Raw genomic sequence first — 20,936 nt, 5'->3', positions numbered from 1 at the left:
GAGTCTGACAGCTGTTGGAATGAAGGACCTGTGGTAGCACTCCTTCTTACATTGTGGGAGTAGCAGTCTGTTGGCATCCACAGTCTCATGCAGGAGGTGAGAGGAGTTGTTCATGGTGGACGTCAGCTTTGCATCCTCCTCTCCCCCACTTCCTCTATGTAGGGGGCAGTCCAGGACAGAGCTGGCCCTCTTGACCAGTTTGTTGAGTCTTTTTCTGAAGATACAAGAATCACATAGCATCTATCTACAAGTATATACACATTCACACACATGTGTATAAAGAAATGCATAGACCCATAACAGTTGACAGTGATGCCACAAATAAACATTTGAAAATAAATTAAATTAAATTAAATAATATTAATTTTGAGAAGATATGGTCATTTAAAAATATCTCACTTTATAACCCAAAAATGTCAGTTAGTCAGTTATCCTTATTGCCATCAGTGATTCCTTTAATACAATATTTGTAAGACTTTACCAGCATATTTAAAGAAGGGTGTCCAGGTTTTTTTTTATTATCTCATATAGCTCAAATGTCAGTTGTGTCTAACCCTAACCCCTTTTTATCAGGTGATTATACACCAATGAAAACAGAGTTATGAATATTTCTGTCAACAGATCGCCTAAAATGTTACACACTGGATCTTTGCTGCCTCCACTTGTCAAACTTGGATTCATCCTGTGTCTAACCCTAACCCACTTTACTGTACTTTAAGCATTAAACTTCAAAATATATTAAATTAAAAATAATATTTTTTAAGCCCCCCCGCGTCCCTACTAATTCAAGATGCAAGATTCAAGATGTCTTTATTGTCATTTCACAGTGCACTGTAAAATGAAATTACGAGGAGCAACTCGGATTAAAACATCACAGTGAAAAATTATAAAAGAAATACAAAAACAGTTAAATAAGTCAGATAATAAATTAAAAGACAGAATAAGAAAAGCTGCTACATTAATTATTTTTGCCCATTATCTGATTTGAGACTCAGTGGGGTTTAGTGTTCAATAGTGAGGATTAGCGGTTACAGAAAATGGATGAATGGATGGATTATTTTAAATTAATTTCCCTCTATAACATCCAACCATCTACAAACACTCGTCATTGTATTTCATGTTTCCTGTCACAAACTTCCCTCCACACACCCACATCTATGTGTTTAAACAAAGGTTTATTGTTTTTATTACAGTGTGTTTTTATTACCATGTGCTTTGTTACCATTATTATATTGAACGTGGGAGGAGTATGATGATCAGTCTTAATGTGAGCTGTTCTATCTGACACACCTGTATGGTTAATATGATTGACCATTTGTTTTTTCTTTTCTTTATAATATTTCCACATAAAAAAAAAGAGTCATCTTAAATAAATAATGTTAAAAGAGTCTGTGGTTGTTTATCAACTGTCACTCCTCTGATGTCTGACTGGCATAGTGTTTGCATCACATGCTGTGTGGTCTTGAGGTTAATTTGAATGATAACCAAATGACAGTGAATCTTTTGTTGAAACAGCAGTCAGACACCACATTATGCCCATGGGCTGGTGGTTGTGGTATAATTTGGTAAAATGATAAGCTGGGGAATTCCAGGTGATTTCCTGTTAATGTAAAGAATGCTATATGTGAAGCTGCAAGCTCACAATGAATAAGAAAACAATCAAATGAGAGCAGTTTGCCTTTAAACCGTATTGCATCCTGCTTCCTCCATTTTCACTCTCCAATTTCACTTGTTTCAGTGTTTTATTTTGCAGGCAAAAAATCAATATGTTGATAGCAAGTGGCAACCCTAAACCTTTGTGTGAAAAGCACTTATTAAAGGGTCAGTTCACACAAACTACAAGAAAAACAGTTTCTCACTTTTCTCTCATCGTGTTCAGCCATTCAGACACTTAATGGTAATATTTTTGTCTGGTTTTGAGATGTCCGAGATTTCTTGCCTCCACCCCACTGCAAAGAAGGCGTCTAGTGCTCACAAAATTAAAAATGTATATGCAGTAATATTTATGTGAAAGGAATGTGTCAACACTTTTTATGTAGATTATTTCGTAAGGAGCAAGCTTGAATATAAACTACTAGTGATGATATGTGTGAACAAATACAGGCATTGTTTTTAGGAAGAGATGTACAGTGGTGCAATGGTTAGCACTGTCACCTCATAGCAAGACGGCTCAAGATCCAAAGACATGCAGTTAATAGGTGTTTTGGTGACTCTAAGTTGCCCATAGGTGTGAATGTGAACGAGAAAGATTGTTTGTCTCTATGTGTCAGTCCTGTGATGAACTGGTCATTTGTCACTCTCGCTCAATGCCCGCTGGGATTGGCTCCAGCCCCCTGTGACCCTGACAAGGATGCATTTAAAGAAAACGGATGGATGCTGCTTGTAAATGTTGTATGAGTGGAGCACTTTTTTAATTCTGTAAGTGGTGCAAACAAAAATCCCTTCACATCTTTCACTTATCTTGAGGCGGCTGCAGCAATGTCACACACAAACAGCTTAGGTAAATCCTAATTTAAGCTATAAAATATTCTTTCTTTGTGTGATTTGGCTAAACTAACCCTTTAATATCAGCATATCTTTTTTTCAGATGCTGTCTACTCTGTCTAGAGTTGTGATTCTAGGTAGCTTGAAAGCAGCTCTTTCACCTTTGGTCAAGTGTACTTTGTTTTTTGTTGTTAGCTTCATTTGCAATGCATATTACCCAGGGTGTGCCCTGACTACAGTCAGAGTCTACGCACTGAACTCCATTTTAGTGTATCCTTTGATTGCAGATGGAGGTATGAGCTAGTCATTGGTTACAATAATGGTGTACATGCAGATAGTGGTTATATTTGACTAAACTATAGAAAAAAAATCACTCCAGAAGGACAAAATGAATAAGAAAAGACACTTTCTGGATCCTCCAGTGATCAAAGACTACCTGGTCAAAGGAGAAAGATTTACGAAATGGTCAGAGGTGAGTGAATAGTGATCTAATCTTTATTTTAAGTGTTGGATTAATTAACTGAACTGAATCTTCCTCATCGTCATTTAGCATCAACACACCATCTTCAAGTAGCTCTGTTTCAGAGGTTTAAACTCAGTAAATGCCCTACATGCACGTGAACTCTATTTCCCTCATCTCCACCAAGGACTCAACAAAGACTCATCCGGTCACCATGAAGATGGATCCAAAAGGTTTTTATATCTACTGGATCACCCAAAGCAAGGTAATCAATAGTGGTTTATAGAAATGAAATGGCTTTTTGTGCATCAAACACATCCTGACAGATTAAAAGATCAAAGAGAGAGGTAGTCATGTTTCAGTGACTCACTTCCAGAGTGCATGTGATCAGGATCCGCCAAAGCTGTGGGATAGCTAAGAGCTGCCTTGCACCTTCCGGTCTCAGCAGCTTGTGGAGATTATTGATTGGTGCTGATGTGGGCTCACCATCCTGCTGCACGGTGCGGCTGAACTGTGATGCTTTCGCTCTCTCAGCGAGGCACCTTCTGGTTTTCACCACAAAACGAACCTCCATCAGATGTGTGCCTCATGTGTCTGTCACTGACGTTAAAGTATTCATGTGACGTTTCCTCCATGCTGTTTCAAGGCAACGCAGTCAAATATTCTTTACACAAACAAAGTGAACCCCATAGTTTTTGCACTTTGCCAAAGGATGACTTGTTTTTGAATCCATATTTGGACAGGCGCCTACATGTTGTAAATCAGTAGATGATTCTCTGCTTCTTGTTTCTAGGAGACAACGTTCCTGGATATTCAGACTATCAGAGATACCAGAACAGGAAAATATGCAAAACTTCCCAAAGTGAGTACAGTATCATCATTTAATGTACTAACCTTCTCTCCCAATTAAAGTGGTGTATTGGTTATGTAAGAATCTCTGCAGGCATGCAAATAGGGTGTCAAGCCCTTAGTTTGCCCATTAGTATAAGAGGCATATTTGCATTGCAAAAAATGGCAAAGGACACATGCACCCAGGCTATTCTCCCACTTCAGAAACACACTCACACACACACACACACACAAACAAACGTAAACACACACTAAGTCATGATCTGAGATTTCTGTGAGCGAGCTTGTGTCTGCATGTTTGTGTCAAAATCTGACAGCTGTAGATCTTTTCCACTTCCTCGCTGGCCTCCACAGAGAGTTGCAGTATGCTATCGGCGTCATCCCTTACTGAGGGTTCATAGGTGAAATCTGTTCCCCTCAGGGACAGCACAGAGCTTTGAATCATCCCAGTCGGGGTCCTGTTGGAAGCATTTGCTCCTCTCGGGCCTCTGAGGTTTTCTTTTGGGAAAGCAGCTCCATGCAGTGCTGACATTAGCTCAGCACATCGGAAAGTAGCATGGAAGTGATTGGTTGTAGAGTAGCAGATATAAGAAGGTAGTATGTAAAACACTGGTTTTCTTTGCTGCTGCTGCTGTGTGTGTCTCTGTGTCTATGTGCATATGTTTGCATGTCTTGGTCAGCAGATTTGCCTGCACTGAATAAGCTCCCAGAAAGCAAGTGGTGCTGACATAATTTCAATTCTTTAAGCAAATAAAGGGAAGGTAAACTGATCAACTAAAAACCTTAAAAACAGGACCAAATATATTGTGATATTTTGAGCAACCTTAAAAACAGGACCAAATATATTGTGATATTTTGAGCCAATGAAACATATTTTCTCTCTTGTGCCTTTCCCAGCACCCCAAGGTTCGCAACGTGTTTAACCTGGATTTCCCGGAAAGCAACCATCTCGCCAAAACTCTGACCATTGTCTCAGGTCCAGACACAGTGAATCTGACCTATCATAACTTTTTTGCCTCTAAAGAAAAAGTGACACAGGTAAAAAAAAAAAAAAAAAACACTGTATACACTGACACTTTCTGCCAACCTCCTCTGGTTGTTCAAACACAGCCCAGGCTATTATCCATTACACAATGAGCCTTTGCTTACCCCCCAATAAGCTGCCCTCTCTCTACCTTTTAGATTTTATTAGACTTTATGACTTCAATATCCTGATTTAATCAGCCGTAATGAAATCACAATTATGCTTTGATCAAACACAAATGCACTACTCTCATTTCCTGAGGTACTATCATATTAATGCCCTCTAGTGGTGAGTTTGCGTCCATTAAAATCTTTTATAATGGTTTTAGGGCTAATGACATTTAAGCTAAATTCATGCTGACATTAACTGCTCTGTTTGTATTTGTAATTAAATGAACATCAGAACTGGGCAAGTGACATTCTTGCAATTGCCTACAATGCGGCAAGAAACAACGCATGCAGACATGTCTTCCTGGAGAAAATGTAAGTGGATATCATGTCATCTGACAGGTCAGCTTGTATCGTTGCTCACTGCTCACTGAACTATTTCTTTTCCTCATGTGTAACACAATATTGGACTATGTGTTTAATCTTAGATACATCCGTATTTCCCTTCATACCAACAAGGACGGCAAGATCCCAGTGAAAAAGTAGGTTACAGTGCAAACCACCTGAAGGTGTAGGATGGTACACAGTTGTTAGTTTGTAAGGTACATTTTCATGTTTTCTACTCAATGTTTTCTCAGCATTTACAAGATGTTCCCTGCGGATAAGAAGAGGGTGGAAAGTGCCTTGGCATCAGCACACCTCCCTAAAGGAAAGGTTAGAAAATGTGATTTTTTTTCTCACCTCGCCCTCTAAGAAGTCCTGGTGTTTGTTGTGATTCTTGATTGCAAGTTATGTTCATAATAAGGTTCACAGGCTCCAGCATGAATACAGTAAAATGAGGTCAAATGTTTGGTTAGGTTTTGATAGTTTTATAATGATGACATGTGTTTTTACATTTTAGTATGACACCATGAAGCCTGATGTCTTCACTGAAACTGCCTTCAGGGCCTTTCTGATAAATCTCTGCCCTCGGCCTGAGATCTATGAGATCTTCACTTCATAGTGAGTTGTACTGTCCTGTGCATCACTAATTATCTCCTAATATTACTGAATAATTCTCCATTTATTGTTTTATATCCTGTAGTTTTTCCACTGTAGCTCAAATCATATATGATTCTGATATTTCGTATTATCTTGTTTAACTGTTTCAAACTAACACAACCTTTTGGTTATGATTATCTTTATCAGCTCTTTGTGGTAAAATACGCCCACCCTAAAAGCCTGTTTTTGTGTCTGCTTAGTTATAAAGCCATAAACATGCTTCTTTACATATTCTAATTTGGTAGCACTATGCCAGAAATGCCTGCTGTAAATAATATTATGCTAGCCAGTCAGTGGGCTGGGTGCAGGGAAATGCAGGAGCAACACAATGTGTAGAATTGATGTGATTGTTACGTCTCAATGTGCCCTCCAGCTCCAACAAACCCACCATGACAAAGGAGAATTTCACCAAGTTCCTCAACGAGAAACAGAGGGACTCTCGGCTCAACGAGGAGCTGTTTCCACGTCTGCGTCAGGACCAGATCAAGGCTCTGATTGACAAATATGAACCCGCCACCACTAATTCAAACAGAAGTGAGATAGGTGATAGGTTTGCTATATGCAGGACTTGATAATACTTTAATACCTTTAACGTGTTTCTCTGTTCATCTGCAGGTCTTATTTCTCCAGAAGGTCTCTTATATTTCCTGATGGGGTCAGAGACATCAGTTGTCATGCAGGACAGGCTGGCCATATCTCAGGAGATGACCCAACCCATACCCCACTACTTCATCAAGTCCTCCCACAACACATACCTGACAGGTCGCCTACACTGCTTTCTTTTGAACTCATACATTCCAATATCTGATCAACTCAACATCTGAAGTTTTCCTGTCTGTCACCCTGCAGCCGGTCAGTTCTCGGGTGTGTCCTCTCCGGAGATGTACCGTCAGTGTCTGCTGTCTGGCTGCCGCTGTCTGGAGCTGGACTGCTGGAAGGGCAAACCTCCAGATGAAGAGCCCATCATTACCCATGGCTTCACCATGACCACTGAGATCCTCTTCAAGGTGCTTACATGGGTCTCATACACTACACATTTCACTCTAAATTAATATTTCTTTAATATTTACATGTTTGTTTACATTTTATACATTAGCTTTCAGGATCTTGCATTTAAACAGTTGAGATGTAAATGAGTACAAATACATTTTTCAGATAACAGATTATTACAGATAATGTAGTCTGAAGATAAAGTGAAGTCATGTGTCTCACACCTTGTTCAGTTTGACAGTAGATGGGAAGCTGAACAGCTAAATTTAGGGACTGTCTCTAAAGTGCATATAGCTTTTTCAAAAACTTTCTCTTTTTTTCATTGATACTTAAACTATATTTTGTTGTGTGGACCTTCTCTCAATGCGTGGACATTCTCATCAAAAACCAGTGTAATCCAATTAGCTATTGTGGCCTGTTTTGTCATAGACTCTTCAGACCACCTTTGAATTAATGTGGACTTCCTCCTATTACATACACAACCCCCACTTTTTAAAGCTAAATCATGCAATATGGCCTTTGGGACCAGTTACAAATCTCTTATTTAGACACCTTTCTAAGTCTTTTTTGAAGGGTACATCCAGTCTGTAGGATTCAGTGGCATCTCACGGTCAGTTTGGAAATTGCAACCAACTCACCCTCCTTTCCAAGCGTGTAGGAAAAACTATAGTTGCTGCAAACTCAGAAAAGATAGGCGATCTAAAGCCAGTGTATAGTTTCCCCATTTTGAGATAGTTTAGAAACATGGAAGTGCAACACAGTGGACTCTGTATAAGAGGACCCACTCCCTCTGTAGATAACAAAAACACAACAATTCTTATTTATACAGTAATAAATATATATACATATATACATACTTTTGAATATTATATTCTATTTCTGCTATATTCTACCAATAAATCCCCCTAAACCTTACATACTGGTCCATTAATTCACACATATAACTGATGATTAGTATAAATAAAATACTTCCAATACTTCTATCATACATCTTGGACCTTTCTAGTAAATGGTCAACCCCAGTTTCCTGTAGCCACAGTTTACATTGTTTCAATATGACATCTTCATGTGCACACTCATCCACTCAGCTATTCATGCTGACTAAAGAGAGCAGCAGTGTGCCATGGATATCATGTCAAGTCTAAAATTTCATGGCCATAAAGAGGAAAAGGTTTTTTTTAAGTACAAAGTAACACAGAAGAAACACACACAGGCAGGCACAACGCCCTCATCCCCTCACAGTCAACACTTCCTTTTAAGGGCAGGCGGCGCTCCACAGTCCCCGAGGGCCCAGACACAACACCTCAGTTCAGTTTACTGTCAGCCTCTAGATGTAATTGGTTTGGCGATGACTTCAGGGGCTCTGCAAAGAAACAGCTTTGCAGTTTGTCATGTGTTTTGGGAGAATAGTTATGATTGGCACAGTCTGCTGTTCTCATGCTTTTGTGTGTTTTTCCCCCCTAATTGTATCCTGATTGTACCTGTTTTTGTCTGTTTGCTGCTGTGTCACCGGCTCTATGTCTCTTGCCAGTTTGAATGCTTTAATCCTAACTGAATTGAAATATAAGTTGAGTTAAAAGCATAAAAACACATCACTCTGTATCTCTTTTTGATGTGTGACAGGATGTGATTGAGGCCATTAATGAGTGCGCCTTCAAGACCTCACAGTATCCTGTTATCCTCTCATTTGAGAACCACGTTGACTCGTAAGACCTGAGCTTTTGTAATGTTATTAACGCAATGTAATAACGTCCTGATGCCATTGTCCCAAACCTTTAAATCTGGCAGTAATGTCAGACTGTAATAGGTGTTGCTTTGCTCTATTCCAGGGTGAAACAGCAGGAGAAGATGGCAAACTACTGCAAAACCATATTTGGTGATGCCCTGCTTACAGAGCCGCTGGACAAATACCCTGTGAGTAGACCGCTGCAACATAGCTCGCTGTCAGAATAATAAACGCAGATAAAGTTTGTGTATTGGATGTTTGTAAACAGAACACTTTGTGTGATTAGATAAATCATGTTATGATTCAGCTGAGTACTGCAGTTTAATCTCATCAAGGCAATATATGGTCAAGTTCAAGTTTCATGTTTGGACTCTTTCTTATCACCTAACGTGACCCTCATATATTCCTATACCCATGCAACGGATTCAAATCAACAGCCAAAACCTGTTTACCTAGCTGTGTGTTTGTATTTTTCATGCAAATGACGAACATGTTTATAAGTCTGAAATTATATCAACAGTTTAAAGTTAGGTTTAAGTATCTGATCCTGCACCCCGTTCAGTAAGGTTTTTTTGGTGTATAACAAATCCAAGGTACTGTACAAACCAGAATTTGTAGATGCTGTCTGTGGTTGTCAAAGAAATGGTTTGACATTTTGGGAAATGTTGTTTTCTTGGCGACATGAGAACAATGATAAAACGTTCATGTTTGTCTGGAAGCTACAGTTAGCAGTTGATTAGCTTGTGTTTGTCATGACTGTGGGGGCGTGTCTGCTGAATGTGCTGAAGCCACAGCCACTCATGGGAGCAGTAAGCAGAAATTCTGAAGCGACTGAAACGTGTCAGATGAGTTCAGAAAATGAGATGACTAACTTTAAAAAAAGTAACGAGAAATGAATTCATCTCCATCTCTCTGCTAAGGGTGCAAGGGTATGCTCAGGGTGGCCTCAGTGTGTCATCGAGCCACCCTTTAGGACCGCCCACAAAATCCTGGACTGAAAACTGGTGAAAAACTGTTCTCTGCATTTCAGTAATATATGTCTTTTCACATGTTTTCAGCAACTATTTTCCAACATATTTAATGTATTGTATTCCTTTAAAGGAAACATGGGGAAACAGCTAGCCTGGCTCTGTCAAAATATATAAAAAAACAAAGCAAAAGAACAATAGCACAGATTAAACAAAAGTGTAGTTTTATGGCGTTTTTTGTCTCTGGATATTTCTTGAGTGGGCGTAGGAACCTAGAATCTTGTTGTTGCTGAACAGTTGCCAGGCAACCAGTGGAGAGTCCAAGGAAGGTGCAAATTAAACAAATACATACATTATGTTAATTATTGAGCCTTGCTGGTGCTCAGCCATGTAACTGTTTCCAGTGTTTGTGCTAAGCTAAGCTAAGCAGCTGCTGGCTGTAGCTTCATGTTTCCATACCGAGTGGAATTGATGGATCTTTACAAAAACTCAAATAAGTTTATTCCTCAAGGCGTCAAACTTATTCCTTTGAGTTCTCCACATTCACAAAAGCAACACTTAAAATTTGACAATGCTGCTGTAGTGTGTTTTGTCAGTGTTTACCCTGAGTTAGTTTTAGGTTTCTTTCTGTTTATCTGTGATATCTAGCTAAAGCCGGGCCAGCAGATCCCCAGCCCGTCTGAGCTCATGGGCAAGATCCTCATCAAGAACAAGAAGGGCAGCCATGAAAAGCCAGCCCAAACTAAAAAAAATGCTGCTGCAGCCCCTGACCAGGCCGTAACCGTAACCGCAACTGCAACTGCAACCACAACCACAGATGCACCCACAGATGCACCCGCCCAAGACCCAAACACCACTTCCCAGGATCCCTCCAACCCAGCACCCAGTACCCAGGAGAACCAAGGTGGACGAAATGAATCTCAAGCCAAATCAGATTACGCTCCAAAAACAGGCCTGTTTAGTTATTTTTAGGCATCACTGACATGTTTACTTGTTTAACCAGAGGGTGACGCAGCTGCAGAGGACAACGAAGAGCAAGAAGATACAGAGGAACAGGATGAGGAGAAAATGAAGACATCAGATGAGGTAGATTATGCTGTTGTGGTGACAGTTTTATGGCTTCACATCATCTGTGTCCTGCTGAAACAGTTTAAACATCACTTAACTTCCTGTCATTCCCCCACAGGGCACAGCTGGACAAGAAGTAACAGCATATGAGGCAATGTCATCCATTGTCAACTACATCCAGCCCAACAAATTCATCTCTTTTGACAATGCCAAAAGTATGTCTTCATAAATTTAACACAAATGCGGAAAAAATATATTCTGACAGCACCCAAAAAAACAAAATCACAGGTAGACAAATCAAAGTCAGTGTGATTTGTGCCATCCTTTTCTTCCTTCATAGAGAAAAACAAGAGTTATGTCATCTCATCTTTTGTGGAGACCAAAGGAGAGGCGATGATTGCCAAGAGTGCTGTTGAATTTGTCGAGTATCCTTTAAGGGTATACTGCAGATGTCATGCTCCAAAACAAGGCAACCTGGTTTAAATGCACTGATTTAAAATGACAGGAAATATATTTTTGTCATGCTGTCATAATACAATACAAACTGTGCTTCCTAAACTGTCTTTCTCAGATACAATAAAAGGCAGATGAGCAGGATTTACCCCAAAGGAACAAGAATGGACTCATCCAACTACAGCCCCCAGCCTTTTTGGAACGTAGGCTGCCAGTTGGTGGCGCTCAACTACCAGACAATGGGTAGAAATGACCACACAATGCACTGATAACCGCTTAAAATGCCATAAATGTGTCTCACCACCTGATAGCATGTCACTGTTCCTGACATATCTATATATCTATAAACCTGAGCTTCTGTTTTTCACCACAACGGGACAGTGTTGCACCTCTTTGTGCTGCAAAGGCCTCTGCTGTGCTTTGCATCCCAAGCATTCACTGCTTCTCCTTGTGCTGAAGAGAGGGGGCATGAATGGATCTATTTGTGTCTATTTTCAGATTTCCCCATGCAGCTGAACATGTCTCTGTTTGAATTCAACGGCAGAACGGGCTACCTGCTCAAGCATGATGTTCTGCGTCGCAGTGACAAGAAGTTTGACCCTTTCTGTGACAGGATTGACACCGTTGTGGCAAGCACATTAACCATAAAGGCAGGTCCACCGCCTTGCTATTATTATGCATCAAAAACCATCCCTGTGGTGTGTTCCTTATAGGGATCTTAGTATCTCTGCAAACTAAATATAAAATGTGAAAATAATGACTTTAAACCTAAAATTTAAAAAAATCACCAACTAAAGCTGCATCCTTTAAGATATTGCACTGAAGGGAAAGTGATATGGGTGAAGCTTACAGCTAGTTTTGCTCTTCTAAATAAATTTGCCTCCTGCTTTGGAAAGTCTGTGTGTGTGTGTGTGTGTGTGTGTGTGTGTGTGTGTGTGTGTGTGTGTGTGTGTGTGTGCGTGTGTGTGTGTGTGTGTGTGTAGCTATGTTGGTTTCCCCTCTTGTTTAGGTGCAGTTCACAATAATACAAGCTTCATGCTGAGACTGATACATGGTTCCTGGTATTCAGCGGTCTCTGCGGTGAAAACCTGAGCTCTATTTATATCCACCATGTCCTGAACATGGGTCCACACAACGGGACACATCCATACTGTTAGCTATTCATACATGTACTGTATGCCCTCAAATATTATTCACCTCTCTCATTAGATCTATTCAGGCCAGTTTCTGTCTGACAAGAATGTGAAAACAGGAGTCGAAGTGGAGATCATTGGGCTTCCGGGAGACCCCAAGAAGAAGTATCGCACCAAGTGGTCCCCCACACCCAACGCCATTGACCCAGTGTGGAATGAGGAGCCTTTTGTTTTCGAGAAGGTGTGTATGAGTAGATAAAAATTTTCAAATATATGTGAGGGTGAATGTGTTTGAGTGGAATCAGCCATTTTGCCTTGGCCTTGTGCTGTTGCTGCTGTTTTTCTTAATATATTTGTTGTTGTCATGATGGATAGATCCTGCTCCCAGAAATGGCCTCTCTAAGACTTGTAGTCCATGAAGAGAACGGTAAATTCTTAGGACACAGGATCATCCCACTTGATGCCATCCAATCAGGTCAGTGAAAGTGAGAAAAAAAGAAACACTTCATTTCATGCTTCATCTAATCTACATAATTTAAAACATCACAGAGTCGTCAAGGGCACAGAATATCTGCTCATGTGTTTTAGTCGCATCAGGGAAGCTAGCGCCTTGTTTTTCATTCACCAAGGTTTGGTTTATGCCCTGTAGGTTTCCATCACATATGTCTGCGCAGTGAGAGCAACATGCCTCTCACACTGCCTGCTCTCTTTGTGTACATTGAGGTCAAGGACTACATCCCTGCTGCCTTTGCAGGTCTGTCTTTTTTCACTGTGTTTTTGCAAAAGAAACAAGAAAAAATCCTCTGTTGCAACTAGATGTATTTGCGTGTCACTTAGGGACAAGACTGATTTAGGTTCGATGTGTTGAGCTCTGCAATATTTAGTGTTTTTAATCCTGCATTGTGCACTGATGCATTTTTATCCTACCCCAGATTTCACAGATGCCTTGTTTAACCCAACAAAGGGGGAGAAGACCACAAAGCCCCCAAAGGAGGTAACAAAAAGCAGTTAAAGGAAACTTAACTCAGCCATCATTGACTAAAAATCAGTACTATCCTTAGCTCTCTTTTAAACCTGCAGCACTAATTAACTTCATGGGAGATGACCACCCTTGTTTGACTGTGATGTTCCTGTCCTTTTTGTGCCCATGCAGTCATCTGCCAACTACGTTTCTCCCTATGAGTTGCCTCTTGCAGACCAAACACCCGCAGACAAAGCTAAAGAAAGTGAAGCCCCTGCTGCAGGTAATGAAGCTGGTGACACAGTTCAGAGCTTAGGTATCAACAAGCCAAGTGCTGAATTAAGAAGCTGCATTTGATCACTGAACTTTCCATCTCCTTTAGAAAAGGCCGCATCTGAACCTACACCACCAGTTGATGCCAAAGACGAATCATCTCCACCAGAAGCAAGTGCAGAAGAACCTAAAGAAGAGGCTGAGAACAAGTCAGACCCTCCACAACCTGAAGCTGAACCTGAAGAACCTCCTCAAACTCCTGCTGACACTCCTGCTGAAGATCCAGCCCCGGCTGCATCCGAAACCAGTCCTGAAGCTGTTCCACCCCCTGAAGAGGCAGCCCCTGAGAAAGAAGCAGCTCCTGAGCAAGAGCCAGAGCCAGAGCCAGAGCCAGAGCCAGAGCCAGAGCCAGCTGAGGAAACAAAAGAGGAGCCGGACAATGACTCCAGCATAAACCCAGAGCCTGCTTCAGATGATAAACCAGGCACAGAAGCTGCTCCAGAAGAGCCTGCTGTTGTTGCCGTGCCCTGTCCAGCAAGTGCAACTCCTGAGTCTGCAGGATCAGATGAGTCATCTCAGCCACCGACATCCAGTGAAGGTAACACCTAAGTATTTCATGTGTTGTGCTCCTCAATTTTCCTTTTGTCAGTACAGGCAAAATACAGTCCAATGCAGACATTTCTTGTTGAATAGATGAGTTGCATATCCAGTGTCGACACAAGAAGGAGGATTCTCACAACAAAGCCCTGTGTGTTTCTGCTGCAGAGCCTTCAACTGTGACTACTGAAGAACTGACACAGCACAAGAACTATCTGAAGGTCATCAAGCGCCAAGAGAAAGAGATGAAAGAAGCAGAAAAGAAGTATCAGAAAAAAGGAGAGGATCTGATTCAGAAATATTCTGATTGTTTCAAGGCCATAAAGAAGAAGGCCTCAGTGAAGAAAAAAGAGTAAGGGGATTCATTTGTTGTTTTCGAGCTTCTCAAGATCAGTTTTGAGATTTATTTTTTTTGGACAAAAGATCCAGTCCAATTGTTTATGTTTGTCATTCACCAAAGATTGTTCTGTTTCCTACAAAGTAGCATTGAATTCTACAGCATATTAATATTGACCCACTAATGAAGTTGTTGTTGTTTTGGTCCCTGTCATTAATGAGATTAGATTTAGAAGCACTGAGAATATTCCTCGGCTAATGTGTTTTCCTAGCTGAGGCAGAATATTAGAGGATGAAGAGAACAACTAAGTGAATATAGGCTGCAGTGCTTTTTGTGCACACTAACAAAACAAGGTTTATTCAAGGCCAAATGAGCTTTGCTGTACAGGATTTCCAGTAACCACAGTATTATGCATTAATTCCTGTACTCTGAGGGGTAGTGACTGTTAGTCGATAAACTCTATTCCCCTTGCATATGTCCTGTTATGTTGTATCGTGTTATGTTTCCTCTAGGGGAGGGGGAAACACCACTGACAACAGTGTAGTGACAGAACGTGCGCAGGAACAGAAGGACAAAATGCAGGTTGAGCTGCAGGCTTTGTGGTCGGAGCAGAACGATCAGCTGAGGAAGAAGAAAGAGCAGTGTGCTACAGAGGTCGGTAAAAGACCAGTTTTAAAGTTCGGTTTCCAATTTAAAATGTTACGTGGGCAGAAACACGACTCTTAATGCCAATGTTGCTCTACCTGCAGATTGTGTAAATAGTGTTTGGTAGCGCCTTAGCTGCAGCAACTTTATGTTATGGTTTTATTAAAAAATCTTATTACATTGCCCCCAAGTGGCCAAAAAAATCAATGATTGGAGGTTCAAGTACACATTTAGTGTACTTTCTTTTCTGCTTCCTCTCCACTGCATTTCAGAAGAAGACATTTATCATCGCTAAAACTGAGTGGTCCATCAGTCATTTTGCTGCCTGATCGGTAGTAGGTTCATCTGTGTAGTGAAAGAGGGGCCTTTATATTGATTTTTTTGCTATTTGGCAAATTTCAGTGTAAATTTTTGCATTTAATTTATATATGAAGGAAAGTCAAGATTTGCTCCTCGTCCTATCATAACCTGCTCTCATGTGCTCCTCATTCAATCACCACTCTCCTTATACCCACCTCTTGGCTGTCTTTATTACATCTAACATCTATGACATCTCTCGTAGAGCACCTAATTTTACCTCTCTGTGCTGTGTATCTGCGATCACAGGCGAGCAGCCAGGGGCTTTAGAGTCTCTGTGGTACTCTTACCATAAGCTCTGAATCTGTATGAGACTAAGGGGTCAATCAGGTAACTTTTCAAGGGTTGTCACCTCATTAGACAGAGTGTGGACCATATTGTAGGAGTGCCGTGCAGTGAAAAGTGAGTTTGCATGTTGCATACAGATCCAGATCCAATACGCTGATCATGTATAAAGCAAAAGTTCATGGCAATTAAATTAAAAAGGCAGAATTTTTGTTTTGATTAAAGACTTGAATCGCACAAAGCATGGATGTTGTTATTCAGAGCCATTTTTCTGAGCTTTATTTTGACTGTGATTGTGTCACTATCCTCTTCTGTTGTGACAGAGACTGACCAAACTGATGGAGATGGCCACGGAGAGACACAGCAGTGAACTGAAGACCCTGGAGAGGTGAGAGCACGCATGTAACACATTTAGGACACGTCGTACACACTGAGAGTGCAGAGGGCTTTGCTGAGTCTGTCCAATCTGTGCCTCGAGATTTTGGTGTGACACTGTCTGTGTTTGTGTCATCTGAGGTGAAACATCTGACATTTTGCAAAGACAATACCTCAAATATTGAATGAATCACCTCAATGTGCCGGTCTTCCAATGTCCTTGGCTGGCTTATGATGTTCTGGATGTGTGTGTGTTATCCTAAGTCCCCAGCTGGCAGATGGTTATCTCAGGACGACTATTATCCAACAGGTGTTTAAACAGCAGTAGGGAAGCCAAGGCAGCCGTGGTCATCTACCTGCCCACAAAGACACTATAATCTCACATTTAAGCCTTCATTTTCACTGAAAAGGTCACATCAGAGGCACACAGCCCTGCAACTGTTGTTTAAAGGAAAAAGGTTGTTTATAGGGCCACTTCTGTTTTGTTTTTTTATATTTTAAATATAAACAGCACAAGTCCTTACTTTCTGTTTTTACTTTGTTTTGCAGTGAAAGCAAAGAAAATAAGAAGAGACTCTCAAAGCGTGCATCCGCAGACAGGGCAAAGTGAGTTCATAGCGTGGCCTTCAGTTACTTTAAATGCTTCTATTCATTGCAGTTCTTCTTATCGAGGTACAGCTTCATGTCCACAATGAATAAAAATATGAGAAGAGCTTCTTACCTCTCTGCCACATGGCACTGCACATTATGTCTGGCTTGATTTGATGAATTTTTATCATTATGTACAAGAGGTCTAATTGAAAATTCTAATTATCTTCTCCTAGGCTGAAAAAGGCACAGAGCACAGAGATGCTGGATGAGACTAGTCAGGCTGATGGCGCAGTAAGTAGTCCTTTAAACTCATTGAAATCGCACATTTTGACTTTTTAAGCTTGGATGTACAATTAAAGGAGTAGTTTGACATTTTGGGATATGTGCATATTCACTTTCTTGCTGGGAGTTAGATGATAAGATTGATACCACTAAGCTGGTGATGGCAGCTGGATATCATAGCTTAGCGTAAAAACTTGAATCGGGGTAACACCTAGTCTGGATCTGTCCAAAGGTAACAAAATCTTCCTACCGACATCTCCAAAGCACACTGTTTAACATTGTACATGGCCTAAAGACAGTTTTCATGCTAAGCTAAGCTAACCAGGTGCTGGATGTCACTTTATATATATATATAATATAATATATATATATATATTTTTATATATATAATATTTTTCTATATATATATATATTTTTATATATATTTTTTTTTTTTTGTTTATTGAATTTTCGAACACATAAATGACAGCTATAAGAAAGCATGTCACTTTATATTTAAAGCAACATTACTTACCTACCTAGTTTCAGAGTGCAATACTACTGTCGTAAATGTGGACAGCTGTACACGTGTATAACATTGAGCAAGTGAAACAACACAAGACATATCAGCCGGCTAATGTTACTAGTCCAACAGCAAGAAGTCCAGCTCGGCGTCTGTCTTTCAGCCTTTTATTTAGCTTCCTCCGTCAACGTCACCTTTGGTCTTTCCGTCTCTGTCATTATGACCACAGAGGCTGCTGAGCCCAGATACAATGCTCACTTGGCCAGCTCCGGTTCTGGCATGACACCAGCTTCGATCCCTGTTACTGTAGCATTTGTCTTTAAACCGGGTCTCAAAACCTTGTTCTACTGGCGGCCCAAAACTTTGATCACCAGAGGGAAAACAGTGTTTTTTTATGGTTGAAAAGTTAAACAATGTTGCTTTTAAGGACAAATATGAGAGTGGTATCAATTTCAGGAACTATCATGAAACAGTATTAATGTCACAACTCACACTGAACATCACATGTCGTATTCAATAGTGTAACTATGGTTACAAAGAGGCAGCAAGTGTCTGAACAAAACATGGAAAAAATATCACCGTAGGCATGTTACACACACACGCACACACAGTGTTGAGCTTCAATAGTACACCCACACACACACTTCGTACACACACTTCATTCACCCATATACTAACCATACACACAAACACACAAACCTTTTCACCCGCAGAGTAAAGTGCAGTGGGCTCTGAGCATAGGCCAGCCCTGTCCATTACTCAGAAGCTGTTTACAGGGAGCAGGCTAATCCACGTGCAGTCGATGACTCACTGAGCAGTGCTCTTGTTCCTCTGTTGGCTCATCAAGAGTCAGACCTGTTGTATCTGCGTTAAAGACCTGGCCATCTCACTCCTCTCCGATCGACTCTGTCTGGCTGGCGCCAAACCCCCCCCCCATCCCTTCACACATTAGGGTTGCATTGCAGGCTCATTTTGATCTACTTAATCAGCATTTGCTCATTAATTACAGCAACAATTTATAACACAGTCACCTTTTAATCAGCGCAGCCTCAGTATTGAATAGCCAGGGTGCAATAAGGGCTGTGTAACCGAAATGGACAAGTCCAACCTGTTGTGACTTAAATGTATTGATTCTCTTGCTCAGGTTGCATCCCATGGGTGCATTTTCCACCAGATATACACACACATACACTCACAGGGAGGAACATGAGAAGACAAACAGGTTATAGACATGCAAACAGTCTTTATCTCTCTCTCTATCTTGATACCACGTGCACAGACATATAAACTCACACAGACTCAAACCACAGATCGATTGTGTTTTTCTCTAGGGACGTCTTGTATTGTATTTTATTGTGTTGTTACAGTCTCCAGATTTCAGTGCACAACAAGAGGCTCTGATGAAGAAACAGGCTGCTACACTGGAGGAAATCAAGACACTCACTAATCAGGTACGCACGCCAACGCGCCAATACACTTGTTTTTGTCACCCAGGAGGATGTTTTCATAGGGAAACTATAGGTCACAGGAACTACACTGTTGTGTTTGTGTTTCCATTCCATATGAAGATCGGTGTAGACTATACAGAAAGCCTTTCAACCTGCAATTATTGCACACTAAATTCAATCCCTGGTTCCTCGAGGCAAGACGCAGATTTCTGTTCCTCAAAAAAGTCTTGGCCCCCTGTGGTGGAAACCATTACATTCATTCCTTGGAGACTTACCCTCACTTTAAACTCTATTTTTTGCCACCCCCTGCGGTCCTTACCATAGCAGCGTAAAATGACTACCCCCACTCAAATTTTTTGACATTTTTGACACAGCCCCTAATTGGGTCTGTATCAACCCTAAACCTAAAATTTTGTCCCTTTTTAACTCAACTGTAGGTGTCTAGGCCCATAATATTATACATTTGAATATGCACACATGCATGTACACCCATCTACAATCCAAAACTAACAACAAACACCCACTGTCATCTGTCCATTTTGAGATTCTATGTAATTCTGACAAGTGATCCATCCCGCTTGAAAATACAGACCAAGCTACTACTACTATAAATGACATCGAAGCACTTTTACGACATGGCTTTGCTTTGAATTGGTGAAATCTTGGCAGCTGGCGCTGAGCAAAGAGATGTTAGATAGTTCAGACAAATGGATGATGTGTTTTTATGTCTCACTAGTAGTATTAAGATACAAATCCAGTTTCTGATATTAAGAGAAGCAGTAGTACTAATAGATTAAGGGACAAATGAGGAGAACTCCTTTCAACACACAAGCTAGCCTTTCTTGCATGAATTAACATCACTGAATGAATATTGAGCAATTTTCCTTAATACAGACACACTGCCACATTACTAAATATCCTTAAAATAGCTCATCATCAGTCTTATTTTAAAATCAATCACTGCCACTGGGTTCCAGCCAGTCCCCTAGCCTGAGCTTAGTATTGATATTTATTTTTACTGGTGCCAATACACAAATCCATTCTCTAAAGATCACGATACGGCACCTGGCAGAGAAAAGAAACTACAAAAATGCCAATGTGTCCTTTCAACAAGCCTATAACCTTTAACTAAACTTTGGCCTCCTGTGTCCTCAGCTCAATCAGGAGGCCCTGAAGGACCACGAGCAGAAAGTAAGGTCTCTGCCAGCAGAGGTGAAGGAGGCTGTCAATTCTTGTGTGGGTGCACACTTTCCTGAAATGGTCGATCAGGCTGGAGACAAGAAGATGGAGGGAGTGGGTGTCTATGGAGATGTCTTCCTTGGTTAGATGTGCCTGGCCCTTTAGTGTAACCCTGTCCTAACTTTTTAGAAACCTTTTTCACTCTTATATTTTATTTTAAGCTGTTACATAATGTAAGCTACATGTGAGAAAAACTCTGGGATAGTAGAAGGTTATACACACAGAGCTTAATTAAGGAAGCTCTTTCAATTTAGAGGTGCTATTCATAGACTTTGAGAGTTGTATGTTTTAATGGATGTTCTGTTGAGTAAAAGTTAGATGATTTGGATCTGATTTTAGTTTTCTATGTGACTATTTATTTAAATACCCTAATATAGCTACAAATATCTTCCAGATGAAAGCCCGTCTCGAAAAGCTTTGGTGTGGCACCCACAGTCCCCTTTATGTCCTCTTAATGAGTTCAAAAACAGGAATAAATGTAGCAGCAGAAATGGGTTATCAGAGTCTGCAGGCTGAGTTGAGACAATGTCTCCATCTGTCACACATGATGTGTGATACACAATGAAGCCACAGCAAAGCATTCACTCTGAGATTTAGGTGGGCTGTAGAGAAAGTGTTGCAGAAAAAAGAGACACATTTATGTTATAATGAGGACAAATGTCCAATAGAGAATTTTCCCTTTGCAATAAGATTTTGTCATTTTCTGTTGTGATGAATAGGTCTTAATAAACTTGGATGATA

General features: G+C 40.6%; 1 protein-coding gene across 1 annotated transcript; it reads left to right on the top strand.

Annotated features, from left to right (window-relative positions):
- The first annotated feature begins 2,872 nt into the window (after positions 1-2,872).
- Positions 2,873-20,888, top strand: plcb2 (phospholipase C, beta 2). The gene is made up of 32 exons (XM_027275073.1): positions 2,873-2,956; positions 3,132-3,209; positions 3,738-3,806; positions 4,691-4,831; positions 5,220-5,299; positions 5,413-5,466; positions 5,563-5,638; positions 5,826-5,926; positions 6,339-6,499; positions 6,581-6,727; positions 6,815-6,972; positions 8,579-8,661; positions 8,785-8,869; positions 10,298-10,553; positions 10,653-10,735; positions 10,836-10,932; positions 11,058-11,142; positions 11,289-11,413; positions 11,669-11,820; positions 12,380-12,544; positions 12,679-12,778; positions 12,953-13,057; positions 13,236-13,297; positions 13,457-13,547; positions 13,647-14,135; positions 14,303-14,486; positions 14,984-15,125; positions 16,082-16,146; positions 16,683-16,739; positions 16,958-17,015; positions 18,876-18,959; positions 20,112-20,888. The coding sequence occupies exons 1-32, from the start codon at positions 2,873-2,875 to the stop codon at positions 20,280-20,282; spliced, it is 3,888 nt and encodes a 1,295-aa protein (XP_027130874.1). The 3' UTR covers positions 20,283-20,888.
- The last annotated feature ends 48 nt before the right edge of the window (positions 20,889-20,936 follow it).

The sequence above is a fragment of the Larimichthys crocea genome, chromosome XXIV, assembly GCF_000972845.2.
Source record: "Larimichthys crocea isolate SSNF chromosome XXIV, L_crocea_2.0, whole genome shotgun sequence".
NCBI lineage: Eukaryota > Metazoa > Chordata > Actinopteri > Sciaenidae > Larimichthys > Larimichthys crocea.
This window is presented reverse-complemented; position numbering and strand designations above follow the sequence as displayed.